The following is a 25,729-nucleotide window of genomic DNA, read 5'->3' on the forward strand; positions in this document are numbered from 1 at the left end:
CCCCAAAACAAAGGAAGCGGAGGCGAGAGGCTCTGTCTAGTATTTTATTAGATTTCGTTTCCAATATGCCTGTATTGGAAGATTTAGGAGACAAAAAAGGCACAAACTCACATTTAAAGAAACGACGAGATAACCTAACCCATTCTACAAAGTGTGTGTCGCCAAAGGAAAAGAGCGCGGAGAACCCGGCGGGACGAACCCAGAGAGGTGCGGGATGTAAGGGGTGAGCAGCCCTGTCAGCAACCCAGCCTGAGGCAGGTTGGGGCGAGGGGCTGCCCCCGGAGCCCCCAGCCCACCCGGCGGGGATGGGAGCAGCAATCCCAGCGCATCCAGCCGCTCTGGATGGACCCCATCCCGCCGGGAGCCGCCAGCTCCGCGGGGTTCTCGCCAAAGCGGATGGAAGATACGGCACGGGAACGCTGCGTGATCTTTGCTATATGCTCACTAGCAGGAACCAAGCGTCGAGACTGAAGGGTCTTTACAGGATTTGTCTATCCAAAGGCTGAGGGATGCTTTCGCTTCGGATCAAATTGGAAGGACAGAAAACAAAGGGCAGGGAGCGGAGGGGGGAGTATTCAGGCTGAAGTTCCTGCAGTTTCCTCCCCCTCCCTCCAAGTTTTTCCACTAATCAGGAAAGCTTTGTGTAAAAGCTCTTACTCTGAAATCAGAGGATCAAAAAAGGATTGCAATGGTGGAATGTTACAATCTGCTTCCACGGCGATTAGTGCCATCAGATGGAAAGCCTCTTGGATAACACAAACTGAAAGAACAAGTGTGCTATGTGTATTCTCAGGTTGCCCTCAAGTGTAAGAATCCCTCAAAACGTAACCAACAAACACGAACAGAAGTCAGTGCATAAATTCTCTGTTAAAAATACTTCAAACTGAAAGAACTCTTAACTGGGGCCTACACTCCTAGAATACTTCTGGAACAGCTATACAACATGTCATGAAACATCCTGGTCCCAAATAGCCTCAAAGATTAAAATTTAGTTTCTTTACCTATTTTACAATAAACGTGTTTTACTTCTTCCTGGTGAGATTGCTAAAACCCCTCAAACCCCACCCCAACCCCACAGAACCGTCTGAGGTCACTGAGAAGAGCCTGCCAGAGTTACTGGTACAATTCAGAGCTTATTGCACTTAGACATGAGTAAGGCAAAATAAACTAAAAATAAAGGGATAAACTGCCCCCTCCCCAAAAACCAAACGCCATCCTCTCCCTCCAGAGCATTCCCATCTTCCCTCACACTGGAAACAGCTCTGATCCCAGCACAGCCTTGTTCAGCAGGGCATGGGATCATTTCAGGATCTCCTGCTTGCAGGAGTGGGAAGGGCTGGAGGAGTCAGTGTATTACAGAATGCTAAAAAGACTCCTCAAAAGTGGTGATACACCCACGACTGTTTGGCATACAAGATTTCATGTTAGTGCTGCCAAACACAGAAGTGGAAAATAAAGTTATTACTACTAGGGGAGTTTAAAAAAAAATCAAACATTGGGCCTCAGGGATAAGCAAAGAAGTAGGATTTTTTTTCCTCATATGTATTGAAGAAAGCAGAATTTCCTTGATTCTGTTCTGCTGAGTTGATTGTCAAAAGCTGATATCAGCATAAGTATAGTTACAGTAAATATTTGAGTTCATTAAATAACAAGAGCTCTTTACATTAACAGTATCCTCTATGATTCATAATAACCAACAGATATCCTAGAAAACTGCATATACCTGTCTTTATAAGTTGCTTTTCTTACAGCACAAAAGGAGATATTTTAGTCAGTCTTGCAATGGGAAGAATATTATTGCTGAGCAGAACCACCGCCCCGGGCACCTGGATGGAACCAGATGCCAAGACCTCACTTGCACACCAGCCTTTGCAACATCCCAATTTGTCCAGGGAAAATCACACTGTTATTATTCAAAACCATTCCAGTTTTGTAAGTTATGGGAAGTCTTAAGAAATAAAGAACCAGGAAGTTGCAACAGACGTCAAGAAAGATTTTGTAAGACTGACATGCACAGCTGGAGGACAACAGAGCTACGTGGGCCAGAGAGACCCCTAGAATGGAAATTTAACATGTAAGTGCTGAAGGCCCCAGTGCAGGGCCTGACTGCAGCTTCTGGACAGTCTTTAATTCATGTTTGTTACGACAGAACAAAGTAATGCCCTGCAGAAGCTACAAATCACAACTCATCACAAACCAAGAACTCTCTGGCTGCTCCTCACTTTGTACTCAGGTTACCTGTCATTAAATATCTCCCTCCGGGAGCAAGGGTGAGAGCAGAACATTTCCTGGAAGAGTTTTGCACTTTTAAATATGGACAATTTCCCTCTCCAAACAGACATTCAAAGAACAGTGAAGGGCTGGGCAGAAACAAAGGTGGCAGTTTATCCCACTTGGAAAAAAAAAAAAAAAAACAACCCAAAAACAAAACCAAAACAAAACCAAAAAAAAAATTCTAAGTCACCACATCACAAGACTATTTGAGCTAAAAATGTCACTTGGAAATCAAACAGGGCCACATGGAAATTGGTCTGAACACAATGAAAAAAAGAGGAGGGAGGAGTTGTAAATACAGCGATCTCTAAGTCACACGGCCCCAGGAGGAAACCCCCTGGGATGCACGTGCTAACATTGGAGTGCTTAGTACCAGACTGTCTATTTGCTCACAATATTAAGGGGCATCTAGAATTAGCTATGGGAGGTTTAAAATCGCCTGCCGGTTGGACAGAGAAAGGCTTGATCCAGAGATGGTCCGTCAGTCAAGGGTGTGGATTCCCTGGGCCTTCCTGACGACTGTCTTGCAAACTGAAACAAAGAGACAAACAGGGAAACGTTTCAGGATGACTTTGTGCCAAGGGAAGCGTCAGACAACCTTGAGGAAGCAAATGTGAGTCAACGCTGTCGCCAGGCAGACAAAGCACGGTGACACTGCAGCACTGATCCAGGGGAAATAAGAGACAAGAAAATCAAGTGGTTGTAGCTGCATTCAAAAGTTAAAATATTTCTATCAAAAGACAGCCCTTCAGAGACTTCCCCACCTCGTGTTCCCCACTTACCACCAGCAGATAACAGAGGGCAAACGGAGGTAAACAGTCAGTATTCCAGGAGGATGTGGTTCTGCCCCACCCCATTCCTTCCAAGGATAACTAGGATGGCATTTTACTGCCCTAATAACTTGTTCTTCCCAACATAAATGGACAATCCTTTTTTTTCTCCTTGCCTTCTTACTTCTCTGACACCATACCACATTTTTGCAGTGTTTAAGAAAAATTTGGCAAAGCCGGCCCCTAAACTGATGACATATTTAACAGAATAGAAGGAAAACAAGCCAAAAGCTTTAAAACTGTCATTGCTGCTTCTCCTGCAATGCCCAAGTGTTACTCCAAGCCTTGGCCCGTTAGTAAATACTGCTAACAAGCAATGGAAAAAATAAATTCCTCACAAATATGCTTGGAATGTTCAATTTCCAACTGCATTCTAAAGGTTTGCATGTCTAACTTACTTTTTTTGAGACTGACAAAAGTTTCTCTGCAAGTCATGGAAAGTGTAACATATGCATTACAGAAATAAGAATAGCAGTAAAATCTACAGAATATTCTAACACATTTTTCTTACACTTTTCACTCAGACTTTTCTTTAGAATAACTCTGAAACGAGGCAGTAAACCTCGCTCATCAACCTGTCAGTGAAACGGCTTCACTATAAAAACAGTCAATAGCACAGATTTGCCTGTCAGAAGCTATGAGCAGGATCATTTCTCACACAAATGTTGGGGTTTTTAAACCAAATAGAGCAATACAGAGTTCTGTCAAACCTCTTGATACCTACAGTGCACAAGGAAGGAGTCATATTAGTCATCTGCAGCCGACATTCCTTTCACTGGATCTTTTTCTCTCATCTGAAAGAGGAAACAAGCGTTCAAGTGCTGATTCTCACGTGTGTTATCTCAAAATTCATCAGGATGGAACACCTCCTATGTGTAAGACATCGATTATATCTCAGCACCTCAAGTCAGTGATTGTGAAATGCACATGCAGGCATCATTTCTGATAAAGCTGTGGGTTGGCAACAGATTTGGAACCATTATCCAAAGGGCAAGAGTGTACATGAAACTATAATGAAATATCTTGAGGCATGAAGGGAGAGGAGGGTGCAGGGCAGGACACAAACCACGGAACAAAGTTCTCATTATTACCAAATAATGTGTTTCTCAGGCTAAGAATCCTGTTACATACCCCCACTACCTGCTTACGGTACTTAGAGCTAAAAAACCTTTTACTCAACACGTTTCTGGCAACTAATGAGGACAAAATCGACCCTTCAGCTTTGAGTAAAAGCAAACAGATGATATTGAGGCAGTAAATGAATCATTGCCACTCAGCCCCTCATTACCTGTGGTTCAATACATTTACTGGCTCAACAACAAACAGAAGAATTCCATAATGATCAGGAGGAGATGCCAGCACGATGGACTCATGGCCAATCATTCAAAGCACACACAGCATGACCTAAATAGCAGGAGCACAATTCACATGCAGCGGCCTTTCCTCTCTGCTGTGCTGGAGAGAAGCAGTTTCTCACACAACCCACACCTGCCCTGCTTTGCCACTGACCTCATCCAGCTGTCTCTTGGTCTCCTCCTCCATCCTACGGATGTCCTCCATAGTCAGATCAACCCACTTATCAAGCCAGCAAAAGAGCTGCCGGTGGAAGTTTGTGAAGAGCCGCTTTTCTTGCTGCAAAAGGAGGAACAAAACACAAACCAGCTTAGTCACAGGGCAATTACCATGGAGCTCAAGGCATTGTAACGATTTTCAGAGATGTGTACACTGAAGAATCAGCTCCCTCGCCCACCTTTCCATCTAGCTGCCACAATTGGAAACTGGAGATAGCTAATTTGTATTCTTTTATCAGAATATCTCATCTAGAGCCTTGAATCCCCAGAGAAATGGCTTTTTTTTCCCCACCAAACCTAGACAGCAGTCTGCACACTGCAGTGAAAGAATTAGTGAATTTCCTTTGATTTGACAGTATTGTTCTGACTGAATAAAGTGCTCCAAGTTGGGTTTACTTCTAACATGAAAGTTGGCCTGGAAGTGCAGAAAAAAGGATAAACAGGTATTTTTTAAATCCTTAACTTGCTAAAAACTGGAAGTTAGGAAGTGTAAAGGGCTAACATGCACCTACCTTAGCTTTTTTTTTTTTTTCTTTTGCAGTGACCTAAAAAATATCTGGACTTATTTTTCACAGCTGGGAACCTTTCAGCAGAGGTGACTATTGTGCACAAGCTTCTCCAGGTTTGGAGCAATTTATTTCCATTTTATAAGAGATAACCTAGGCAAGGTTATATTAGACAGGGATATACAATGCCTCTTGGAAAGACCCAATTAAGGAAGAACACTTCAGTTTTACCAATTATGGTTTCATATCTCATCAAATGCAGCTTGAATACTCTGATTCAAGTATGTACAGGCAAATCTGTAGATACTCATAAATAGAAAGGGATTGAAGGCACTGCTTTATTCAGGGCTTTTGTCAGAGGTATTTGAAATCCTGCAGCACCATGGTCATTCCCCCTTGGAGCTGTCTTTAGATTGTATCAGCAGAGAATTGCTTTTGCAGAAGCAGCTCTGTGGTTTATCAATATTAACCACTGAGAAGTCTCTGTGATCTGAAGGCACAGGAGTTTTATGAACATAGCACTGCCTGGAAAACCACACACAACCATTCTCAGGTGTAGCATCCTGCTGCAGCTCACGGGTTACAGAGTCTGCCACAAAAAAAGCTCTTTTCAAGATACCATTTATGTTTTAAGTTAATAAAGTTTCCCACCATCTGCTTATTTTTTAACACAGGTTTTTCAAGCAGAAGACTAGGAGAGGAAAATGTGATTAGAGTTCCAAGACTCGCCAGAAAGATCCTCAGCTGATCAGCATGAAATAGCTGGAGCCATCTCCTCACAAAAATGTTTTGCCCCTACACAGTGTAATTCCAGTATAAATGCATCACCTCGTCACACACAAACCAACAACCAAGTGACTGCAATTTTAACCTATGAAACAACACAAAACAGGCAATTTACCTTCAGATATTAGAGTGAAAATGTTCAATAGCCAATTCAAAGAACAATCAGCCAGCCCTGCCCTTGGATTAGCAGCGAATTGAACCCAGCTTTAACTGACTGCAGAATTTCAGGCAGAGGCATTGCCTGTACAGCAGGTGGGTGATGAAACGTGCCCCATTCCCACACCTCTCCCCATCACAGAACTTACCTTCTGTATAAAGTTCTCCACTTTATTTTGCAGACCCCACCACTTGAACTTGACTGTTACCAGCTTGTAAGCACACATGTACGGACAATCTGACTGCTTCCCCAGGTCCTTCTGCAAAGACACGAAGATATTCACATTAAGCCTCTGTCTCCACTGCCTTCAGTCCTAACTAAGAAGTCTTCCCACAATCCTCTTGCATCCTTACACCTTTCTTGTATTTTATTGACAAGTTTTGTCACACCTTTGCTCACCCTTTTTCAAGGCATGATGAAACTAGACCCTGGTTTCCTTGGTGGCTTTTCCCTCCATTCTGAGAACAGACTATTCCTTCCTCTCCTCTGTTGTCCACTTTTTCTTCCATTAACATTATGTCTTTCAGTGTCTTCACTGTTATACCACGGCTACTTTGCTTCCTTAAAAGTCTCTTGATAAAGTCCCTATCTAAAACATTTTGGAATTAGATTATATCATCCATCTAAGTCATGATTATAAAGCCTTAAAGAAAACTCCATAAGGTTTCCTATTTCCTATTACAGGAGCCATAACCACTCTTCCCAAGTGAATCATATCAACCTCAGCTTCTGCCAAGTTTGCCTGCTAGAAATCAGACCTGCACAGCAGTAGCTCCCCAAATCCCACTCAGGGTCCCTTTTAAAGACTGGTATTATATCTGCAATTGTCATGTCTTCAGATTCAAAGGATTTCAGTGAAAGGTTAAACACTGCTGGTCATTACTCAGCTATCTCATACTTGAATTCTCTTGGATGAACCCTTGTGCTGAGCATCAAACAGCTCTGGAGATTTTCTGGAACTTATTCTCTTTGTACCAAGCTCTTTCTTCTAAAATCTGAACAGAATCAGTGCTGAGGTCTGTATTTCTTTCTGCAGAATGGATTCCTGTATTTTCCAGATGTATCTTTGGCTCCAAACCCCAGTACAGTTCCTAAACTCATCAATACAAACCTTCCAGTTGGGACCCAGAGGTCCACGTCCAGTCTTGACAGATTTAAACCTTGCTGGATCTTCTTCTGCCTTGTAATCCTATTGGACAGACACAAAGATGAAACACAAATTATTCTACTGTTACCCAGATGTTCTCTCACGGAAAGGATTTCTTTTCCTGGGCCAAGACTAACCTCTGCCTTCTCAAGAACCACTGTTTTCAAACCTCAACATTAGGTCAGACACTTTTCAAGGAAATGCATCTCCCCTGTGTGTTGTGTCCCAGACCTATGAAGAAGTGGTAACAAACTGATATGACCTTTGTAAGGCTATCAGAAGGTCTGTGGGATATGTTTCCTGTAACCTCTTGTTCTTTGGGAGCTCAACACTGCTGTAACAGAAAGCAGCTGTGCTATCTAGGATTTTTCACAGCTCTGTATCAGTGTGATGCTCACATGCTGCTCACTAGAAGAAAAGTGCAGTCAGACTCACAGTACTAACATGAAAATGGTATCAAATACTGTTTGAAAGTCAGGAAACTCAACCAACATTCCATTTTTATACAGTCGATTTTTCTTCCCTGTAAAGAAACACTCCTTTGTTTCTCACAGTAACAGGAGTGATTCTTAGAACCAAGTGTTGGCTACATCATTTCCAGACACACTTGTGAAGCCACAGGTCAGCATCAAAAAGGGGGAAGTTTAGGAGAGATCCTGTATGGAAAGGGGAGTGCCATTTCCTGCTATTCAGGCACTTCAGTCAGCTGCACTGCTGCAGAAATACACTGTTACATGCACAGGCAACACATTTTACATGCAGTGCTGACAGTTTTTAAATGAATTTTTCCTCTGGCTTGCATGAGCAGTTCTAAGGAACGCCTTTCCTCCTCTGTCCATCCTCTCACTTGTCCTGCTGTCTGTGACCACGCCTGGCAGCACAGTTTGTCCATGATCCCCTCTTTGGGCACAGGGCCTCCCCCCCAGGGAGCTGTTACCCATCCACCATACCTTGGGGAGTACTTGGCTCCGATCAGCAATGTCTATGTAAATGGCTTCTACGCTCTTCCATACCTCTGGCTCCAGTTTATGGACCTGCAGGGAAACAACAGCACTCAAAGAGCTGCTTCAGAGACTGAACATTCCCAGTCCGAGAAAATATACAGCCAGATGGAAATGCAAACACCCAGTGCTCCCCTTCCCACCTACAGAGAAGTAAACACACAGTGGGAGAGTTTTTAAAGAAGCAAAGGTGCTCACACAGAAGTGTTTGGGGGTCAATTTTACTCTGTCGATGTGAGAAGCCAACAGAAGGGAGGCTCCCCTTGGTAGTGAGACAAACGTTTGAAATGCAGGAACATGGTGACTAGACAGCTCCACACAGCACTCCTCTAACCCAGCACAGAAAGCAGCACTGTGACATTCAAGGGATGAGTAAAGCACACGACACAAGCACTTACATTCTCTTGTGTTCCAAGATCTGATTTATGCCAGGTTTCAATTTTGATCAGGAAGTCATCCTTCATATACTCATTCTGTCATCAAAATAAAGCTTCTTGTTATTCTAGGATATATCATTTGTCTTCTTATTACACAGATAAGCATTAAGAGAGTCAACTCAAAGAATTGAATGATGCAAAGAATGAACTCTCCATTTGACTGAGGTCTGATTTAGGGAATTTCAGAATTATTTGTAACCAGATCATCACTTTCAGCAAAATTGATTGATCATTAATTACTTAAGATTAAATAAACCACAAGCTGTTCACAAAAAAACCCATAAGTTCTATTGTTTAAGTGAAACATTTGGAGTTTATAAACAGCTTTTTCTTTAAAGGACAATATCTGCCACTCTATTTAGAGTTTAGAAGGGGTAACATAAGTTAGCTAGGCAGAAATTGTCTTTCCACAGAGATTATTGATCTAGCACTGAGTACATATTTTGATGCAACTCTTCAAATTAATAACAATATTAAACTGATGTGCTGAGAGCTTTTGACACTCAAAGGGAAGGGACAAGAAGCACAGTTCTGCCAAGTAAGCAAAAAACTTTCCATTTCTCACTATTACTGTGAGTAGCAAAGGGCTCCCAAAGGCAACCCTATCCTCCCTCAGGGGAGCAGAAACAAAAGCACAGGCCAGTGAAACACTCAGCACATTGAATGGAAATATCAAATTCAGAAGAGATGGATCAAGGGGACAGCATGGCAGGACTTTTACTCACTTCACCCAGGCAAGGCCTTGTCCCCTGTTGTAAAACTGAGCTTTGCTGAGCACAGACAGATCTCTGTCCATGGTCACAAGGACACACCACACTTGGCAAGGGCACTTAATTTATGGGATTTTAACAATGATAAAAGCCAAAGTGCCTTTAGCTCAGGTCAAAGAGCCACAGCTGTTCTTCTACCCAGAACACTTCATTTCAGACATTATTCCACAGATTAGCAGTAAAAGCAGTACTTACTGTAATAACTGGTCCAAGAAATCAACACATGGAAAGAAAGAGACACAGTACTTTAGTGAGAAAAGACTGTAGAGCAACCATTGCCCTCCTCCCACTCTCAGCCAAACAGGGACAGCTTCAGCTGCCCAGGTACCTCTGAGGGAAAAGACATGGAAGTTGATAAAACCCAGCTAACTTCACACACTTCTCTGGAAATTCTCAGCCTGGGAGAAACCCAGAGGAGCAGCAATTAATTATGCACTGCCACTTGTGCTCCCTGGCCTGCAGCCAGCTGGATGAGAAGATGGAATAAGTATGTTCAGCTGACAGCATTTTACCAATCCTTTCTCAGCTTGCAGATAAGGAATCTCTCCATAGTTCCAAAGGAAACCCACGCTGGATTTCAGGCCAGTACAGCTCTGCCTGGAGTAACCAGACCCTCTGCATCTCTGCTGCTCGTGGTAACTGAACCCCCTGGACACCCAGGCTCAATTATTCAACACAGAAAAGCAATTAAAGATCCTGTAACAGTCAGCATCTGCTCTACCTGAGCAATTCTACTCAAGCAGAAGGAAGTCTGAAGCTGGAGGTGAAGTTCTCTGGTCTGTTCTGAAGTCTAACATCAGGGTTTGATTAAGAAGCAATTTGGTTTTAAAGGTATTGTAACAATTTCTGAGTTTCCAAGCCAGCATCCTGGAGACAGTTACCATCCCAAATCACCTATCATACATATCCAGCTGCCTTAATTACCCACTGCTGGGCTTGGACTGCTCTAAAGCCCTGGCATGTGAAAATTGCTTTTTACAGCAATTTTACAGAAAGCCAATTATTTAGACTGACATGTTGGGCTGGAGGGAGAGAACAAGGCGGCAGAGCTGAGGCTAATTTTTCAAAGGCTGAACTTCATCTCAAAGAACATTTCATTATTTCTGCAAGAAGGAAATGAGTTTTTTTACCTGCTAGTCCCAAGAAAATACTGAATAAACCAGCAATAATTATGAAGCAGGGCCTTCTCACTTTGCCATGACTGTGTGCTGTGACTGCACAGCTGCCTCAAAACAGGTCCCTTCACCTCCTTAACTTCTTCCCTGTGGGGAAGATTCCTCATTTGTAAAGAAACAAATTAATCTCTTCAGAAATGTCCACTCAAACTCTAATGCTCAGCATGTTACAAATTAGGACCTGCTTCTTGAGGCATTACAGCAGCAACTCCTACACATTTCAACTGCAGCTATAACTTCTCAGTTTCTTGACATTTGGCCACAGGCCATGGTTACACTCCGAGTGGAACACACATCAAATTGCTTTTCTAAAAACATTTAAGCAACATTAATATTTAAGTCAGACTGCAGAGAAGAAGAACACTGTTCCCCTTGGCACCAGCCCACAAGTACAACTATTAGACAATCCTCATTTCATTTTTACTGCAGAAGTTGTGAAACCATACAATAACAACAACCTCACTTACAGTTTATACTCTCAAAGGAACTAAGCAAGGCTTCCATTCAAAGTACATAAAAACAACATATTATGGCACAAAGAAGTGTGCAGAACTGCAGAAAGTTATAAGCTAGGCATTTAAATTCCCCCATTTCTAGTACTACTTTGATAATGGCCCATAATATGCATATTAATTGAGCTTCTCAGAGGAGATATAGGGAAATGTAAGAAGGATAAACTCATATAATTTAAAAAAAAAATACCACAAGGCACAATTAAGTAAAAGCACTGCTTTATTCCAGTTTAGAAGGCTCTGTGAACAAGCAAGCTGTGCTCTAGGGACAGCACAGCAACACCACCTCAGGAGGGCACAGGGAGAAGCACCAGCAACTCCTGCACTCAGGTTTAGCTCCTGCTGGCACCCTGGCTCTTCAATTTCAGATTCTAGTGACAATCTGACCGAAGCCAGCACAGCATTTTCTGCTGCCCAAAGATTCACAGCAGGGCTTCCAAGCCTCCTCACGTCTGACCAAAACACCTGAGAGCATCCAAAGGAAAATGGTAACGCCCAAGGCAGCCCCACAACACATCCAAGGGTTCTCTCCCACATATCCAAGGGTTCTCACATCCATGGGTTCTCCCCTCCTGCCCAATTCCAGCCAAGAGAAGGTTTCACCAACTTTTCCAAGCTCCTCTTGCTTCATATCAGGCTGGCAGATTCTCTAAACAGATTTATCAGCCTCCGCATAAAAACTGCCTTCTGCTCCAACCCCCACAACAAAGCACTTTTTATCTCATATTATGTTGCTGTTTATTACAGTTGAGTGGGGTTTTTTTTTGGCTTTGTTATCATTTCTAGCATATCAAAATCTGAAATTTCTTTGATTGTGTTTAAATCTTGTACTTGATTTTAGTATCCCTTGTTTTCCACTTCAGTAGAATTTTATTGACTGAAGGATAAGCAGCTTAAGAATAATAAAAGAAGTAACTTCATACCTTTGTTTCAGAAATTGGTGAAGAAGGAAGAGGAGGTGGACGATACAGCCAGGCATTTAAATCAGCTCAGTGGGCTTAACATGGAAATAAGCTAGACATTTACTAACTAATTTAAGTAACATGCAGCAAGAAAACTGCATAAAACTTAGAAAGGTTGCAAACAACTTCGTTTCCACATCTTTGGTGAGACATTAAAAATTTATTCTAAAGTTGATGACAGTGTCTGAATTTTGTATTTGAAATATCCATTCTACGAGACTGCTGCACGTAATTTCACAGACTGAAGTAACACTATCCTCTCCCACTGCAGAGCTTTTTCTTTCTTTTAAAACACTTCATTTAAAATTCACTTAAATAAATTGTTAAAAAAGGGGGGGTTTATATATTGAGTTTCAAGAACAGTTGGAATTTTTAAGTGTCCCATTCCCATAGCAACTGTACCACTACCAACTAGCAGAAAATGTATCCTTCAGAGATACAAACAGCATAAAATGCTGCCAAAACCACTACATAAGTTTGGAGGCAAAGTCAAATTTTCAGTTTACAGCAGTGAAGACCAGAGAAGCTGTTAAACACCGTGGCTGGTAATTTCAGTAAGCAAATACTAACCACTCCTGTAGAAAATGGGTCTGACACTATTTCAGCACTTTACACAGCTCCCAGAGCCTCACCCCTGCCTTTTACAGATGGATTCACTTCACCTGCAGCATTCTCTGTTCAACCCTCACTGACCTCAGATCCTGCAAGTGAGCAAACACCCATCACTTAACACTTGCTCCCTTCACCTGCACTAAGCAAGAGGCAGCTGAGATCTGCCCTGTTCCCCTCTTCCACTTTTTCCCACCTGGCTGTGCTGAACTTGAGCACATAAAATCACCCCTCATGGATTTATTTCATCAGTGCTACACGGCTATTGTTTTAATAAGACTAACAGGTATTTCTTGGTCTGTTCGTTTCCTCTCATAGAAGAAGGTCACTCATTAGCAGCACATCAGACAAGGGCAGATCTTTCCACTCCTCAGCACTGTATTTTGCTTTTCCTGACCACACAAAGGGCTCAGAGAACAGAAATTTAAGATTTAAGAGCTGAAACAGTTTCTCTCCTGGTTGTATCTTTCCTTATATCCTCCGCTACCTTTTCCCCCTGCCCCCAGAAAGCAAAAAGAGAGAATCCAGAGTCCTTCCTCAGGCACTCACCAGTTCTGCAGTAGGGATAAGCATTCCATGCTTTTTCATGTATATTCAGAGCTCCTTCCGGGGCCAGCATTCTCACAAATGTTGGCACTTTGCTACAGAATTTGGAAATAGAAAGAAAGGCATTGATAAGGACTACATGGAATGAGAACTGAGATAGGCAGGACATCACCTGGAATGCAAACACTAGAGATTTGCAATTCTGGAATTGGTAGGGCTCTCCCCAACCCCATTACAATGTGTTCCAGAAATACTAAGCCAGACATGTTAATATAAATCTGCTTTACATAATGAAAGAGAAAACAAATTGGAAAAAAAACAAAAACAAACAAAATAAAGAGGCTGAAAGCAGGTTGAAATCTAAGAGGTGTTTTGCTCTTTAGCCAAATTCAAGTATGGAAATACTGGGTGGCAGGATGAGACTTGCTTTGAAAAGCTCAAAGCCAGATTTTCTTGGGACAACAGCCACATTTACAGGGGAGGGTGGGTGTCCCAGTGATGCTCACTGCCAGGTGCTGTTATACTCCTGCCTCACCTCTGCACCTTTCAGCCTTTACATAATATGGGATTTACAGTTGCTGCAAACCCTTTTGTATCTTCCCGTGGTTCCTGTTGCCCAATTCTGGGAATGAAATGGTTCCCATACCTCTGTAAGTGGTAGATCTTGTGTGTGTACTGTCCACGCTCTCCATCCCTCTCGTAGGGTTCGTTCACCAGGACTTCCACTCCTTCACCTCCACCAGTTTCATTTTTACTGGCTTCTGCCACGGAATACAGCTGCCCCACTTGATACTGGAGAAGTTAAAGACACATTATTACTATGGCTATAATTCAGCTGAAGTAATAACTTTGCCAGGAGAAGCCAAGGACAAATTTATTACCCGGGGAGAGGGCAGAGAAAAGGACATGCACTTGTATGGGCAGATAAGCAGCTCATTTAATTTCATTTGAGATAGAAAGCTTGAGTGGTAGTTAGGAGGAAAGCACTGCCAGCAAGGCAGTTACCTTTAATCCTTCAATCTCAAGCTCCAAACCAACACAGAATCAGGAGAAAGCAGGAAAGATGAAAGGAGCATCAGAAAGTAAGAAAACACAGATGACCCCAGCCATACTACAGCAAAATCCACTGGGTTTCACTCTTTTTGGCACACAGCTGTCCCCAAAAAATTGAGAATAAGGCACTGCCAGTCCTGAATCAATAAGCATCCAGTGCTGCTATCCAGGAGTCCCAAAGAAATTCACATCAAGCTTTTTTTAATAATGCAGAGGAAGGGGGAAGGGAGTGAAAAACTTCATAAGGGAGACAAAAGATAAAGGGTACTTGCACAACGTGATTTAAGTGCTTCAAGAAACAAACTTGTCAAATGGGCACAGCTTAGGAGCCACTGAGGGTCAAAGATGAGCATCCCCCATGTGCAGTTCAAACAACTGAGTATGAAGCCTGAAGTACAGCAAATTTTCATTCTGAAAATTTATCCAAATGGAATAACTGAGCCTGTGTCCCAAATGACCAGTTGATCTGTGTTGTCACTGCTCCCACTATTATTTTTCCTATTATCTGTGGTTTGGGTTGCGTTGTTTTTTCTCTGTATCACACTTCCTCTTAGCCACAAGCTTAAACCACTGCCAGGGAGAGCACAGAATTTCAGCATACAGTAAAATTCTTACCCTAAAATAATTTCTCAGTCTTTCACACAGTCACCTGGCAGCGTTATTTCCCAGAAATCACTTGAAGTACTTGGTACTACACAATTTTTTTCATAAGAGGCATTCACAAACATTTCTCAGGGCAGAGCAGAGGAAAAATCAAGAAAATTAAGAGAACATTCTCTTCTGCAGAAGATGTAAAGATTAATACACTCTTGCCTTTTGTAGCTGAAAAAGGGAATGCAGAGCTCACAAAAACCCATGATCAAATGAAGAAAATTCACACAGGTCTCTCTGAAGCAAAGTTAGATGAGCAAAGTTTGAGGATGAAAAAGCTAAACCACTGAATTAGAAAGAAGAGTTCTAACTTAGCAGAGTTAAGTCTTCAGAACTCTTAAGTGAGCAAAACAGCAACTGTTGCCAAAAGCAACAGTACAGGGAGGCAATCTGAAAGGGTAAACCACAAAGTGTTTGGCATCAGAAAAGAAATGACTAAAAGAAAAAAAGAAAGAACCACCAACCCCCCCCCAAAATTCCATAACATAACTCCAAAGCAACACAACACTGTTCAGGCCATCTCCCTTTTCCAAAGCATAAGGCTCAGCATCAGAAACAGGAATAGCACTTCTGAAACCAAGCCTGGAAAAGTGGAATACTGCTCAGAGCTGAGAACCCAGAAATACTTCACTGGGATGGAACATCTTCTGCAACGAAGGAAGATTTCTACACTCGTTAAATCCTGTTGTCAGAGTATCCAAAATAACAACAGTACCCAAAGCTCTCTGGTACTTTGTGCCATCTGGTGCCAACAAAGGCCAAGGAAATATTTATTCCTGCTGGAAGAATAGATGGAAACCAGAGTAATGAGGCTAAGTGATCTAACCTCAGCTAATGCAGGGCAGAACAAAAATCAGACCATTTTCAAGCTAAGAGCAGCAGCTCTGCTGGATCTCCCCAGCAGATCCTGGCCCAGGTTACATGAGCAGCCCTCACTTGGCTGGACAGTTCCTGCACTGTCACAGCAGGTTGGGTTTCAGTCTGGATTTTGGGCTGCAAGACAAGTCTCTGACTTCTGACATTTCATACACCACGCTGCTTTCCTTCTGACTCCCTACATATGACCCACACAAAGCAGAACACTCACCTCCCTCCAGAAGAGCAAAACATGAGAGTTGTGAAACCTTAGAAGCAAAGTTGCTTTAGCAGAGTAAGAGTCACACAAATACTCAGAGTTTATTATGAGTTTGGTAACTACAGGATTACAGGGGAGGACTGAATGGCTTTGACTGCTTTGCAGCAAGTCCCAGGACAGAGCTCCAGGAGCACAAACTAATTCCTCTTAGTAACAGCCTCTCATTCATTCCTTCTCCCTTTCAAGTACTTGGGTCAAAGTTCAGACACTAAGAAGATAAACCCTTTGGTTTAACATCTTCACCATTTAAACTTCCCTGTTATTTCTGAGCTTTTAATCGCATTGATAAGAGAAGAAAAGGCCCAAATAAAATTGTTCCAGCGAGCAAATCCCACATCATTCTCCCTGCAAAGGTAAACAGAGAAAAAGATTTTGGCTCTATCAATCTGGACTCCAGACAGACCTGAGGGCTCCAAAAAACTCCCCTTCTGCAGGAAATCATCCCTCTTGCTCTGTGCCAAACACCTCTTACACAGCTGAGAGAACATCCTCATTGCACCAAACTCCCTCCAGCAGGCCTGATCTCAACACAACCATCTTCAAGAGCAGTTGTTTTCCTGAAAGCCGCTTTGAACGCAATTAATAAGATTCCTGTGTGTTTGGCAAGCTCCTTGCCATGTGAAAGGAACAAAGAGGCAGCACAGAATGTGTACACACAGCTCTAATCCATACCAGCACTTCAGTGGCAGCTGGCAGAGACACCCACACGAGTCCACACATCCTCCCCAAGCTGGCGCCTGACGCTGGTCAGGGAATGGGAGCAAAGACTGGCCCCCAACACTCAACAACAAGATTCCCTTTGCTCCCCACAGTGGGACAAGGGCTAAACCAACACAGCAGTGCAGCTTGCAGCCTGCACTTGAGCAGGACCACATTTTGGCAGGGTTTCCACACAGAAGACAGACTGCTACAGTCTAACTCCTACATGCCAGCTTTCGAGTTTTAGTCATCGCCAGGGCTTCTCTTGCTTCTCTGTTTGGTTCCCATCTTGGCTAACTAAGCAGCACTGAGCTCTGCATTGATTAAGTCACAGCTCCCTAATGCCTTCCTGATCACTAGTTTTCTCTTGAATTCCATACCATTGGTTAAGATCATTTTGTTAAGGATGGAGACTGAACACAGAATCCCTGGCATATCACAGAGCCTCACAGAAAACTCTCTCAAGCCTTTCATGATGTACAAATAATTTAATTCCATATCTTACACACCAGCATCAGACTTTTGCCAACAATCTGCATGCAGAAGGTGTGAACTCTTAAACCTTTAGAGCAAAAATCAACCATATAAAAATGAAATCAGAAGTCCTGCTAGCCAGAGATGCTTCATGAGCAGCTACAGAGTCAAGAGCAGTAACAAGTCTCCTGAGCCTTATTTAAGAGTCTTGTACACAAGGAAATCCTTGAAAGCAATGAAGGTTTAACAGCTGGCTTGTACAACAGACAGCAGTGCAGTGACCAAGTGATTCACAGATGTGTCAGCATCTTTGCACACAGGAAGGGGGAATGAGGCAATAAACAGCACAGCAGTCATCCTCTGAGTCAATACTGGAAAGAACCTTTCTTCTTAAGCACACCCAGGTACATAAGCAAAAGTAAGTGAACTCTGAACCCTCTGTGCTTAGGGAACTGGCTCCTGAAATCTGCACTATCACAGGAAAAAAAACAGACCTTGGAAAGGGACATCACGTCTGGGACACAATGACATTGTACAAGTCTGGGGAGAAATTCAGTTTGGCCAGGTTGGGGGTTTCTCCACAAGGCAAGCACTGCACCCAGAGTAGAGCAACACACCTCCCAAAACAGATAATCCCAGGGCACCCTTGCACAAGGAGGCTGCCAGAGACTGACAGATTTACCTACAGCCCAAACCCTCGGTTTTTCACAAAGGCAATTTAAACACAAGGCTCTGAACAGCCAGGGAGGGATGAGGGCACAGCCAGGGACTCGCTTTAACTGGATGAAGGCTAATCCCAGTATCAGAGAACTCAGGAAAACCCTGGGTTGGGCTCCATCCAGTCTAACCCCCCCAAAGAAACAATCTGTATGCTGATGCTTTGACTTTCTATTTACACAGCTTGGTACCAAGGAGCCATATCACTACAAGGCAGGGTTCCTGTTATTCAGGAAGGTCCTTTCTGTCCATTGAGCTCAACTTGCCATTTACCCACAGCTCTCTCTAACCTGCAAGTTTGCATCCTTTGCTTACTTGATAAAGCTGATCATGTTACTCCTTCCTCTGTCAAGCACTTGCTCTTGGGAGTGTCACTCAGACACCATAAAAGATCCAAACTCCCCTCTCATACTTCAGTCTGACTTCTGTTAAAACTGCTTGAAACAGATCCAGGCAGAAAGCATAAAAGCTACAGGTAGGGAGCAAGCAACAGACAGAATTTCTGGCATTAACAGCCTTGTTCTTGCACTAACACAGAACACACATCTAAACCCAGTCTCTGATCAGAGGTCTGGGCTTTCTGTCAGCATCTGATACCTGTCACAGCAGACTGAGCCACAGGAACAAGGAACTCCACCAAGACACTGCTTTTGCTTTACTAGCCACTCTGATGGCTGCAGGAATGCACTACATGAAGTTCTAAACTGTGTTCTGTCAAAAGAAGTGAGAGTTATAAAAGGGATGTGCTTAAAAAAGTGCTACCATGAGCCAGCCCACCACTGTCTACGCCACAGCAGCTGCTATATTCAGAGGAAAAAAAAAAAATGAACAAGAGTGCTGTTATCACAGCTCTCCCCAAGAGTTAGAACAAGGCCTTGATCAGAGTTCACAAACCCAAGGCTTACAGCCAAGGATCACAAGGAAAAAAAAAAGCCACATCCAGAAGAAGGAATCTGCTTTGGAAGTGCTGTTGACTCACTCATTTCAATGTCTACCTTGTTAGTATATAAAGATTAAAAAATTCCAAACGTTTATATGGTTAGATTCTCTGCAAGACTGGTCTTCAAGGCAGGAGGGAGGAAGGAAAGGCAAGCTGCAAATCAGAGGAAATAGCCAGAGTCTGCACAGCTATTCCATGGTCTGTTTGGTGATGAAAATCATCCTGCTCAATATAAACTACATTTCTTCTCTCAATTTAGCTTTATCTAAACAAAACAAAACTTTTCTGTATTCAAGAGCTAAAATACATTTTCTGTATGTAAGAGCACAGGTCTTAAAAGGTCCTTTTGCTATATGAGCCTCCTAAGTCACAAGTAATTCTTCATCTTTGCCTAAGAGTTTAAAACAAAAGAGTTCCAGCAAAAGGCAGTTTAAAAGGTGACTTGAATTTGTACTAAAGCTTCCCCTTCATGTTAAAAAAAACATAGAAAAGAACAATAGTACTAATCAAAAGGAAAACTGCACTTGAAGACAGCCTGACAACTCAGGATTTATAATCAGCATATCTGAAAGGATTTTATAAGAGAGATGATTGGCACCCTCAGACTTAATACAATTATTTGGTCAAAATGATGGTGAATGAGTAACAGCTCACAGGGGCTCCTGAAGACAGCTTGCATTTTCCAGTTTTTGTTCATGCTTTGATCACAGGTTTATTTACAGTCCTGAAGCAAGGAAGCAAAGAACTTACCTCCTCCACAGACACAGGCAGGATAACACGGCTGGAAGGGAACACAGAGACAGAAATTAGCAAATATCCCTGCAGCCCCAAAATTCCCACATTCCTCACAGCCATGGCTGCACAGCTCTCCTCTCTCCCCCTCCCCAGAATTCCAGCATCCACCCAGTACTCCTTAGGCCAAAGACTATTTATATAACAACGTCCAAGAGAACCAATCCATGATAGAGCATAATTGCAACCTTCTCCTAAAACCCTGTAATTCAACTGGTGATACCTGCACTGGCCTACAAACCTACACAGCAGCAACACAGTGGTGATCCCTCTTATTCCATCCTTTCAGCAATTCCCATCTCATTCCTCAGCAAGCTGCTGGGGAGGTTTCTGTGGGCCTCAGCAATTCTGCAGAGATCTGCAATAGCCACAAGGCACTGCACGATTTGCTCACATGTCCCAAAGCAGCAGGAAACAGCAGAGGAAAAGCTTTCTCAGAGCTGCAAAGGAAGGTGCTGCCACTGCTTTAAATGATTTGCTTTTTTCTTGTGGTTTCCTGAATGCTTCTGAGAATCAACTGACTGGACAACGCAGCAAGAGCTGCCTGAAGTCAGAGATTTTTTGGAAAAGAATCAATTTAAAGCTGACAGAAATACATGCTTGTTAAGGTCTTCTCCAAAACTGGATCTGTGTTGGACTTCTGCTTTCAGCAAGGATGATGTAGAACAAGGAACCAAAGCAAGAAACAGACAGGAAATGGATATGGCTACCATGGGCAGAAGAATTCCCAATTCTTGGGGAATTAGTCTCCAAGAAACTAGGACACAATCAGGAAAAATGCCCTCTGTATTAATAAACAGCTTTTGAAAAAGCAATAGTGGTGAAAATGGAAATTTTTTTTTACACTTTACTAAAAGAATAAACTGCAATAGGGGCAAAAGATTACAGGTTGTGCAAGATTACTTGTGACACCAACACTTTATGCTGACTGCAAAGTACTGCAGAAATAACTACTGAGAAGTGCAAATGAAGTTCAGTGTCAATAAAAAAAAAAAAAAAAGAATAATGCACTAATGGCATTCATTTTCACCAAACACACGGGGTTAATGAGCCCTAAGTTAGTTATTGCCAATATCTTGTGCCTTTATGAAAAAGCAGCAGGAAACATCAGCTCAGTAGCAGTTCAAAACGTAAACCCAAGATTAGAAACTGGAACAGCACACAGACACACACACCAAAAGGAGAATTATATCACTATAATCTCCCATATATCAATGTCTTGAATATTGCACACAGTCCTGGTTACCTTATCTCAAAGAGGATACAGAACAAGTGAAGGAAGTTAAAAAAACATGATTGGAGATGGGGAAAAGTTTCTGTGTGAGAAGAAAGCAGTCAAGACTTGGCCTTTCAGCTTGGGAGAAAAACCAGCTAAAAGACTCAGATATGGAAAAGTTTTAGAGATCACAAATGATGAAAAAAGTGAATGGAGAAGGAACAGTGACTGTTTTACAACAGAGCAACCATTAGGCAACAAATTTCAAGACCAAATCAAGTGTGCTTCTTTACGTCATGTCTACTGAAGACATGGCATCCCTTGCCAAACATAGGAAGTAAAAGCAATTTTTAAATGGGATTTGATCAATTCATGGAAATCCATGTCCCACTTGAACTATAATTGTTTCACTCACTGTTAAATATTGTTTCCTGAAAATATCTGCTGAAAGGCAAGAGGACCAACACCAGTATGGTGCAAGGGAGGATAAAAAAAAAAAAGGAAAGGGATTTTCACAGGTAGACTTTGCCATTGAGCATGATGTTGGGTTAGTTAACTGGATAAAAGTTAAGAATAAAAAGAGGGGCTGGATGACAAATTAAAAGTGAAAGACCAAGAAACAGGTAAGAAACAATTTCTTTGGAGTGGAGTTAAAACATTTCTCTTCAAAATACCTGGTGTAAAACATTGCTGTAAGCAAATGAAATTCCATTTAGGAAACTGGAAGACACTAAATCTGAATTACAATCTTAGAGTTCAATGGAGAAACAGAAAGACAAACAAGATCAATGGTTTACAGTTTGTTCAGCCCAGTGAACCAAGAAAGTGAGGATGAAAACCACTTACAGGTATCAAGTGATAAAGGAGGAGGAGGGAAGACTCCCCAAGAGCATCTTGAGGAAAAGCTTTGCAGGAGCAGCAATGGAAACAAAGATTCAAGAACTTGCTCATTTTATGAGAAATTATATGATGGGGTTGGCCTGAAAATGATGAGGAACATTTAAGATCCCTGTTAGATTAAAATCTGCCTCAAAGGGAAGTACAGCTGCAGGGAAGGTCAGGGGCATTATCGTCACTTCACAGGAAAGGGAACTGAGTCTCCACACTCTGATTCTCCTCAAGGTCTTCTGAGGCAGTTTAAATCAAAATAAGGACAGCAAGCAAGACTCCAGCCAGCACTTACAAACCCTGACACCAAAAAAATGCAAACAAATGAAGGAAATCCATGCAGCTTATCTGCAGCACGGATGGATAGAAATGCAAGATAAGTCTGAAAGTCTGACAGGACATTAAATGAAAGAGTTAAAACCACCACTGCATAATCATCAGGACAAGAAGCTGTAGAGAAATGATGATACAGACTTGTCTGATAATAAAAAGTGACATCAGGTTTTTGTTATATTGCTCTATTTCTGTATCAGCTCCTAAAATACTTTACAGGGTACATAATAAAACCCATCTGATTTACTAGGGAGAGTGTGACAAGGGGTCACAGAGATGGAAGAATAATCTGCTCAGATGAGATGAAGTGACAGATCATTTAGATTTTTACCATCTATGGTAGGAAGGCAGTAATTACCTGCACGAAACCAGAACTAACATAAGTAACAGCAAAACAGTAACAGCAGAGCACTTCAAACAGCCAGCTCACACCAAAACAAGTGGTTTCAACATGCCTTAAACAACTGCTCCCTGTAACAAGAGATTTCATCAAAAACTGTCTCAAATGGGATGTAAATTGGGCAACTTCAATGTAAAACACCAAGAAAATTTAAATCTGGGCCAATATGGTGACACAACTCACAATGTGCAACTGTCAGAGGCGGCTGGGAATCTCAGAAAGTAAAAAATAAATGCTCATTTGGAAAGTCCAGTAGCAACCTTGACTGTCCTTAGAGCCACATACGTCTAAGGGCAAAACAAAGGGGAGAAAAGAAACAGTATAATGGCAACACTAAAAAGCTTTAGTGATCCTTTTGAAAATACAAATGGAAACCCGTAAAAGGAAACCGATGTAGTAATTCTGGTCTTTTAACCTTTACTCTTAACATTTACACTTCACACCTTGTTTCTGAAACAGGCAGCGTGAAAGACCAGTATGTGGTGGTAAGGTAAATAATGTTGAGCAAAACGACTTTTGGGAGTGACAGTCACGAAAATGAACTGCTCATGCTGTCAGAAATCTGAAAATTCAAAGTACATATGTTCTCACCTTTACAGCACAGCTGACTGATAACGAGCTTTATTGTGGTACAGGGAAAGGGATTGTGAGCAGAAGCATGAAAAAGATACACAATAACCCAGCCAAGGTGCTGTAAGAGGGAAAGTAGTAAATTCATAGGAAAATATCAACAAAACAGATGTTGTAGAAGGAGTTAATTATCTTTTGATGCGCCTGAAACGAAGCACTTAGCCCAGGTTTCTGTCTGCTATCCAGTTTAACACTAGAGAAGGTAAATGGTGTTTTCATGTTACCAGGAGCAGCTCTGCTGCTGCTCCTGAACTGTGTACTCCTATTGTCTGGATAAAAATAGCAGGGGTTTAAGGATTGGGGGAAAAAAAAAAAAAAGTTAATCAAGTTTAAAGAGAACTACAGGGATCAGTACAACCCTCAACATAGTTTTAATATTTAAATCCACACCATGGTCCATAATCTTGCAAAGTAATTCCTGTAAGGAGGACACAGTCATGTAGGTAAACGTGTCTAAGAGAAGACCTGAAAACCCACTTTACCACAGGGATCACAGGTATCTTTTACAAGGGGGCAAAGAAAAAATAAACAGAAAGCCTCTTCCATTAGCCAAAAGAAGTTTAAAACGATGGAATGCACTTAAGGTGGGAACGCACTTGAGTTAACCTTAAGAACTCAGGAAAGCACAGTGTGCAGAGTACGCACAGAGCTCTGAAGACACCCAGCCGAAGTGCACCGGTGCAGGAGTATATTCCACATTAGCAAGCACAAAGCTGCTGAAGCAAGGACTGTGACAAGCAACGTGACTAACAGCTACACACCCTCACGTCCAGCCCGTTTTCCACCCCTTCATCCCCAGCACGGGGCAGGACAACCGCGGCAGCCGCAGGCTCGGCCAACAACTCCAAGGTGAGGCTTCCACACACGAAATTATTTCGGAGCTGCCTCATTTCTGACATTCTCGGGAGTCCCTCCTCGGAGATTACACAGCCAAAGGAGGCAGGGAACCAAAACCAGACACTTGGCTCTGTTACAAGGAGCGGGGGGCACGACGCCGCTGCCTCCCTCGGAGCTCGCACGGAAAGCGCCGGCACCGAGCCCTGGGGCAGCGGCAGCACCCACCCCGCACAGCCGGTGCGGGCCAGCCGCCCCCGAGGCCGGAGTGCCGCCCCGGTCCCGCCGGCACCGCGGCCCCCGCCCCGCCGTGACCTTCACTGCCGCCCCCAGCGCCGCCGCGGCCCTCACGGCGCTGCCCGCTCCCTCCCTCCCCTCCCCGCGGCCGCACTGCGGGGCAAAGCCGGGCCGCCCGGCCGCGGCCGTCACCGCGCCAGGCCCCGGCAGCGCACGGAGGGGACCGGAGAGGCTCAAAAGGGAGGCCGGGATGGGGGAGCTCCCCGCACTCACTATTCCTTGATGAGCACCATGGCGGCGCCGCCGCGAGCCTCCCGCCCGGGCCAGCGCCGCTGAAGGTGACAGGAGGCGCGTCCCGGGGCCGCTGCGCGGGATGGAGCGAGGCGAGCCGAGCCGAGCCGAGCCGAGCCGAGCCGAGCCGAGCCGAGCCGAGCCGAGCCGCGCCGCACCGGGACGGGGGGGCCGGGCCGGCGGGGGGGGCCGGGGCGGTTCGTCTCTGCGGCAACGGCTGCGTCACCTCCGCGCCGCGCGCGGGGCGGGGCCGGGAGGGGCGGGGCCTATGCTGCTGGCCACGCCCCCCGGCCGCCTCAGGAAGCGCGCGCCTCCCGGGCGGGTTTCTGCCGCCTTCACCCATGACATTTTAAACCAAAATGCGTGGGGTTTTTGTGGTTTTGTGGGGGGGTGTTGGTGTGTTTTGTTTTGGTTTTTTTTTTTGGTTTTTAGGTTCTCTCATGAGGTGTTAACCGCGCGGTGCTGTCTCAGCTTTAAGGCTTTAAGGCCGGGCTTGCCACAGCAGTGCTGCAGTCTTCTCAGCAGTGCCGCTGGCAGGGTCTGCTGGCAAAGCCCTCAGGTTGCTCTGCATCAACTGATCAACTCATTTAAAACTATAGCTGCTTCTTTAGGTTCTCTCAAGAGGTGTAGACTGCACGGTTGTTACTTGTTTCAGCTCGGGACTGGGGTACCCAAGAAGTGTCCCTGCGGTGCTCCCAGAGGTCTGCCCAATGCCCACCACCAGGTTCCCCTGGAATCTCGGGATGGTTTGGTGCGGGGTCCGGCGCTGCTGTCCGGCCAGCTCTTACACCGAGCTCGCATTTAAGGGTACAGCTTGGTACCTTTCGCATCCTGTGGGTCTTGGCCTCAGGCAGAAGCGTGGCGATGGCGAGGAAGAAAGGACTTCACCGTGGGTTTCAACTGGGTTTTATTTCACCCAGCGGGTGGCCCACGTAAAAAGTGAGCTTTTCCCTCTGGATCTCACCTTAGGCACTGGGGTGGGGGCAGGGAAAGGATACAGGTCTGGAACCAATCCCAAAGGACGGGGGGAGTGACCCAGGACAAAAGACAATTAGCAAAACAATTCTATACATAAAAAACGGAGGGGAAGGCAGAGACTGCCAATCACTCTGGCTCTCCACCAGAATTTTCTAGTCATCTTGGCAGGGTTGCAGAG

General features: G+C 43.8%; 1 protein-coding gene across 1 annotated transcript; it reads right to left on the bottom strand.

Moving 5' to 3' along the window:
- Nucleotides 1-30: 30 nt before the first annotated feature.
- PITPNA (phosphatidylinositol transfer protein alpha) lies at nt 31-24,754 on the bottom strand. Its single transcript, XM_066333308.1, has 12 exons — nt 24,556-24,754; nt 19,703-19,733; nt 13,930-14,075; nt 13,287-13,378; nt 9,675-9,682; nt 8,671-8,745; nt 8,222-8,305; nt 7,236-7,313; nt 6,273-6,383; nt 4,614-4,736; nt 3,829-3,898; nt 31-2,805 (listed from the first exon to the last, which is right to left on the bottom strand). The coding sequence occupies exons 1-11, from the start codon at nt 24,573-24,575 to the stop codon at nt 3,851-3,853; spliced, it is 816 nt and encodes a 271-aa protein (XP_066189405.1). The 5' UTR covers nt 24,576-24,754; the 3' UTR covers nt 31-2,805; nt 3,829-3,850.
- Nucleotides 24,755-25,729: the final 975 nt, after the last annotated feature.

Source organism: Sylvia atricapilla, chromosome 20, assembly GCF_009819655.1.
Source record: "Sylvia atricapilla isolate bSylAtr1 chromosome 20, bSylAtr1.pri, whole genome shotgun sequence".
Classification (NCBI taxonomy): Eukaryota; Metazoa; Chordata; class Aves; order Passeriformes; family Sylviidae; genus Sylvia; species Sylvia atricapilla.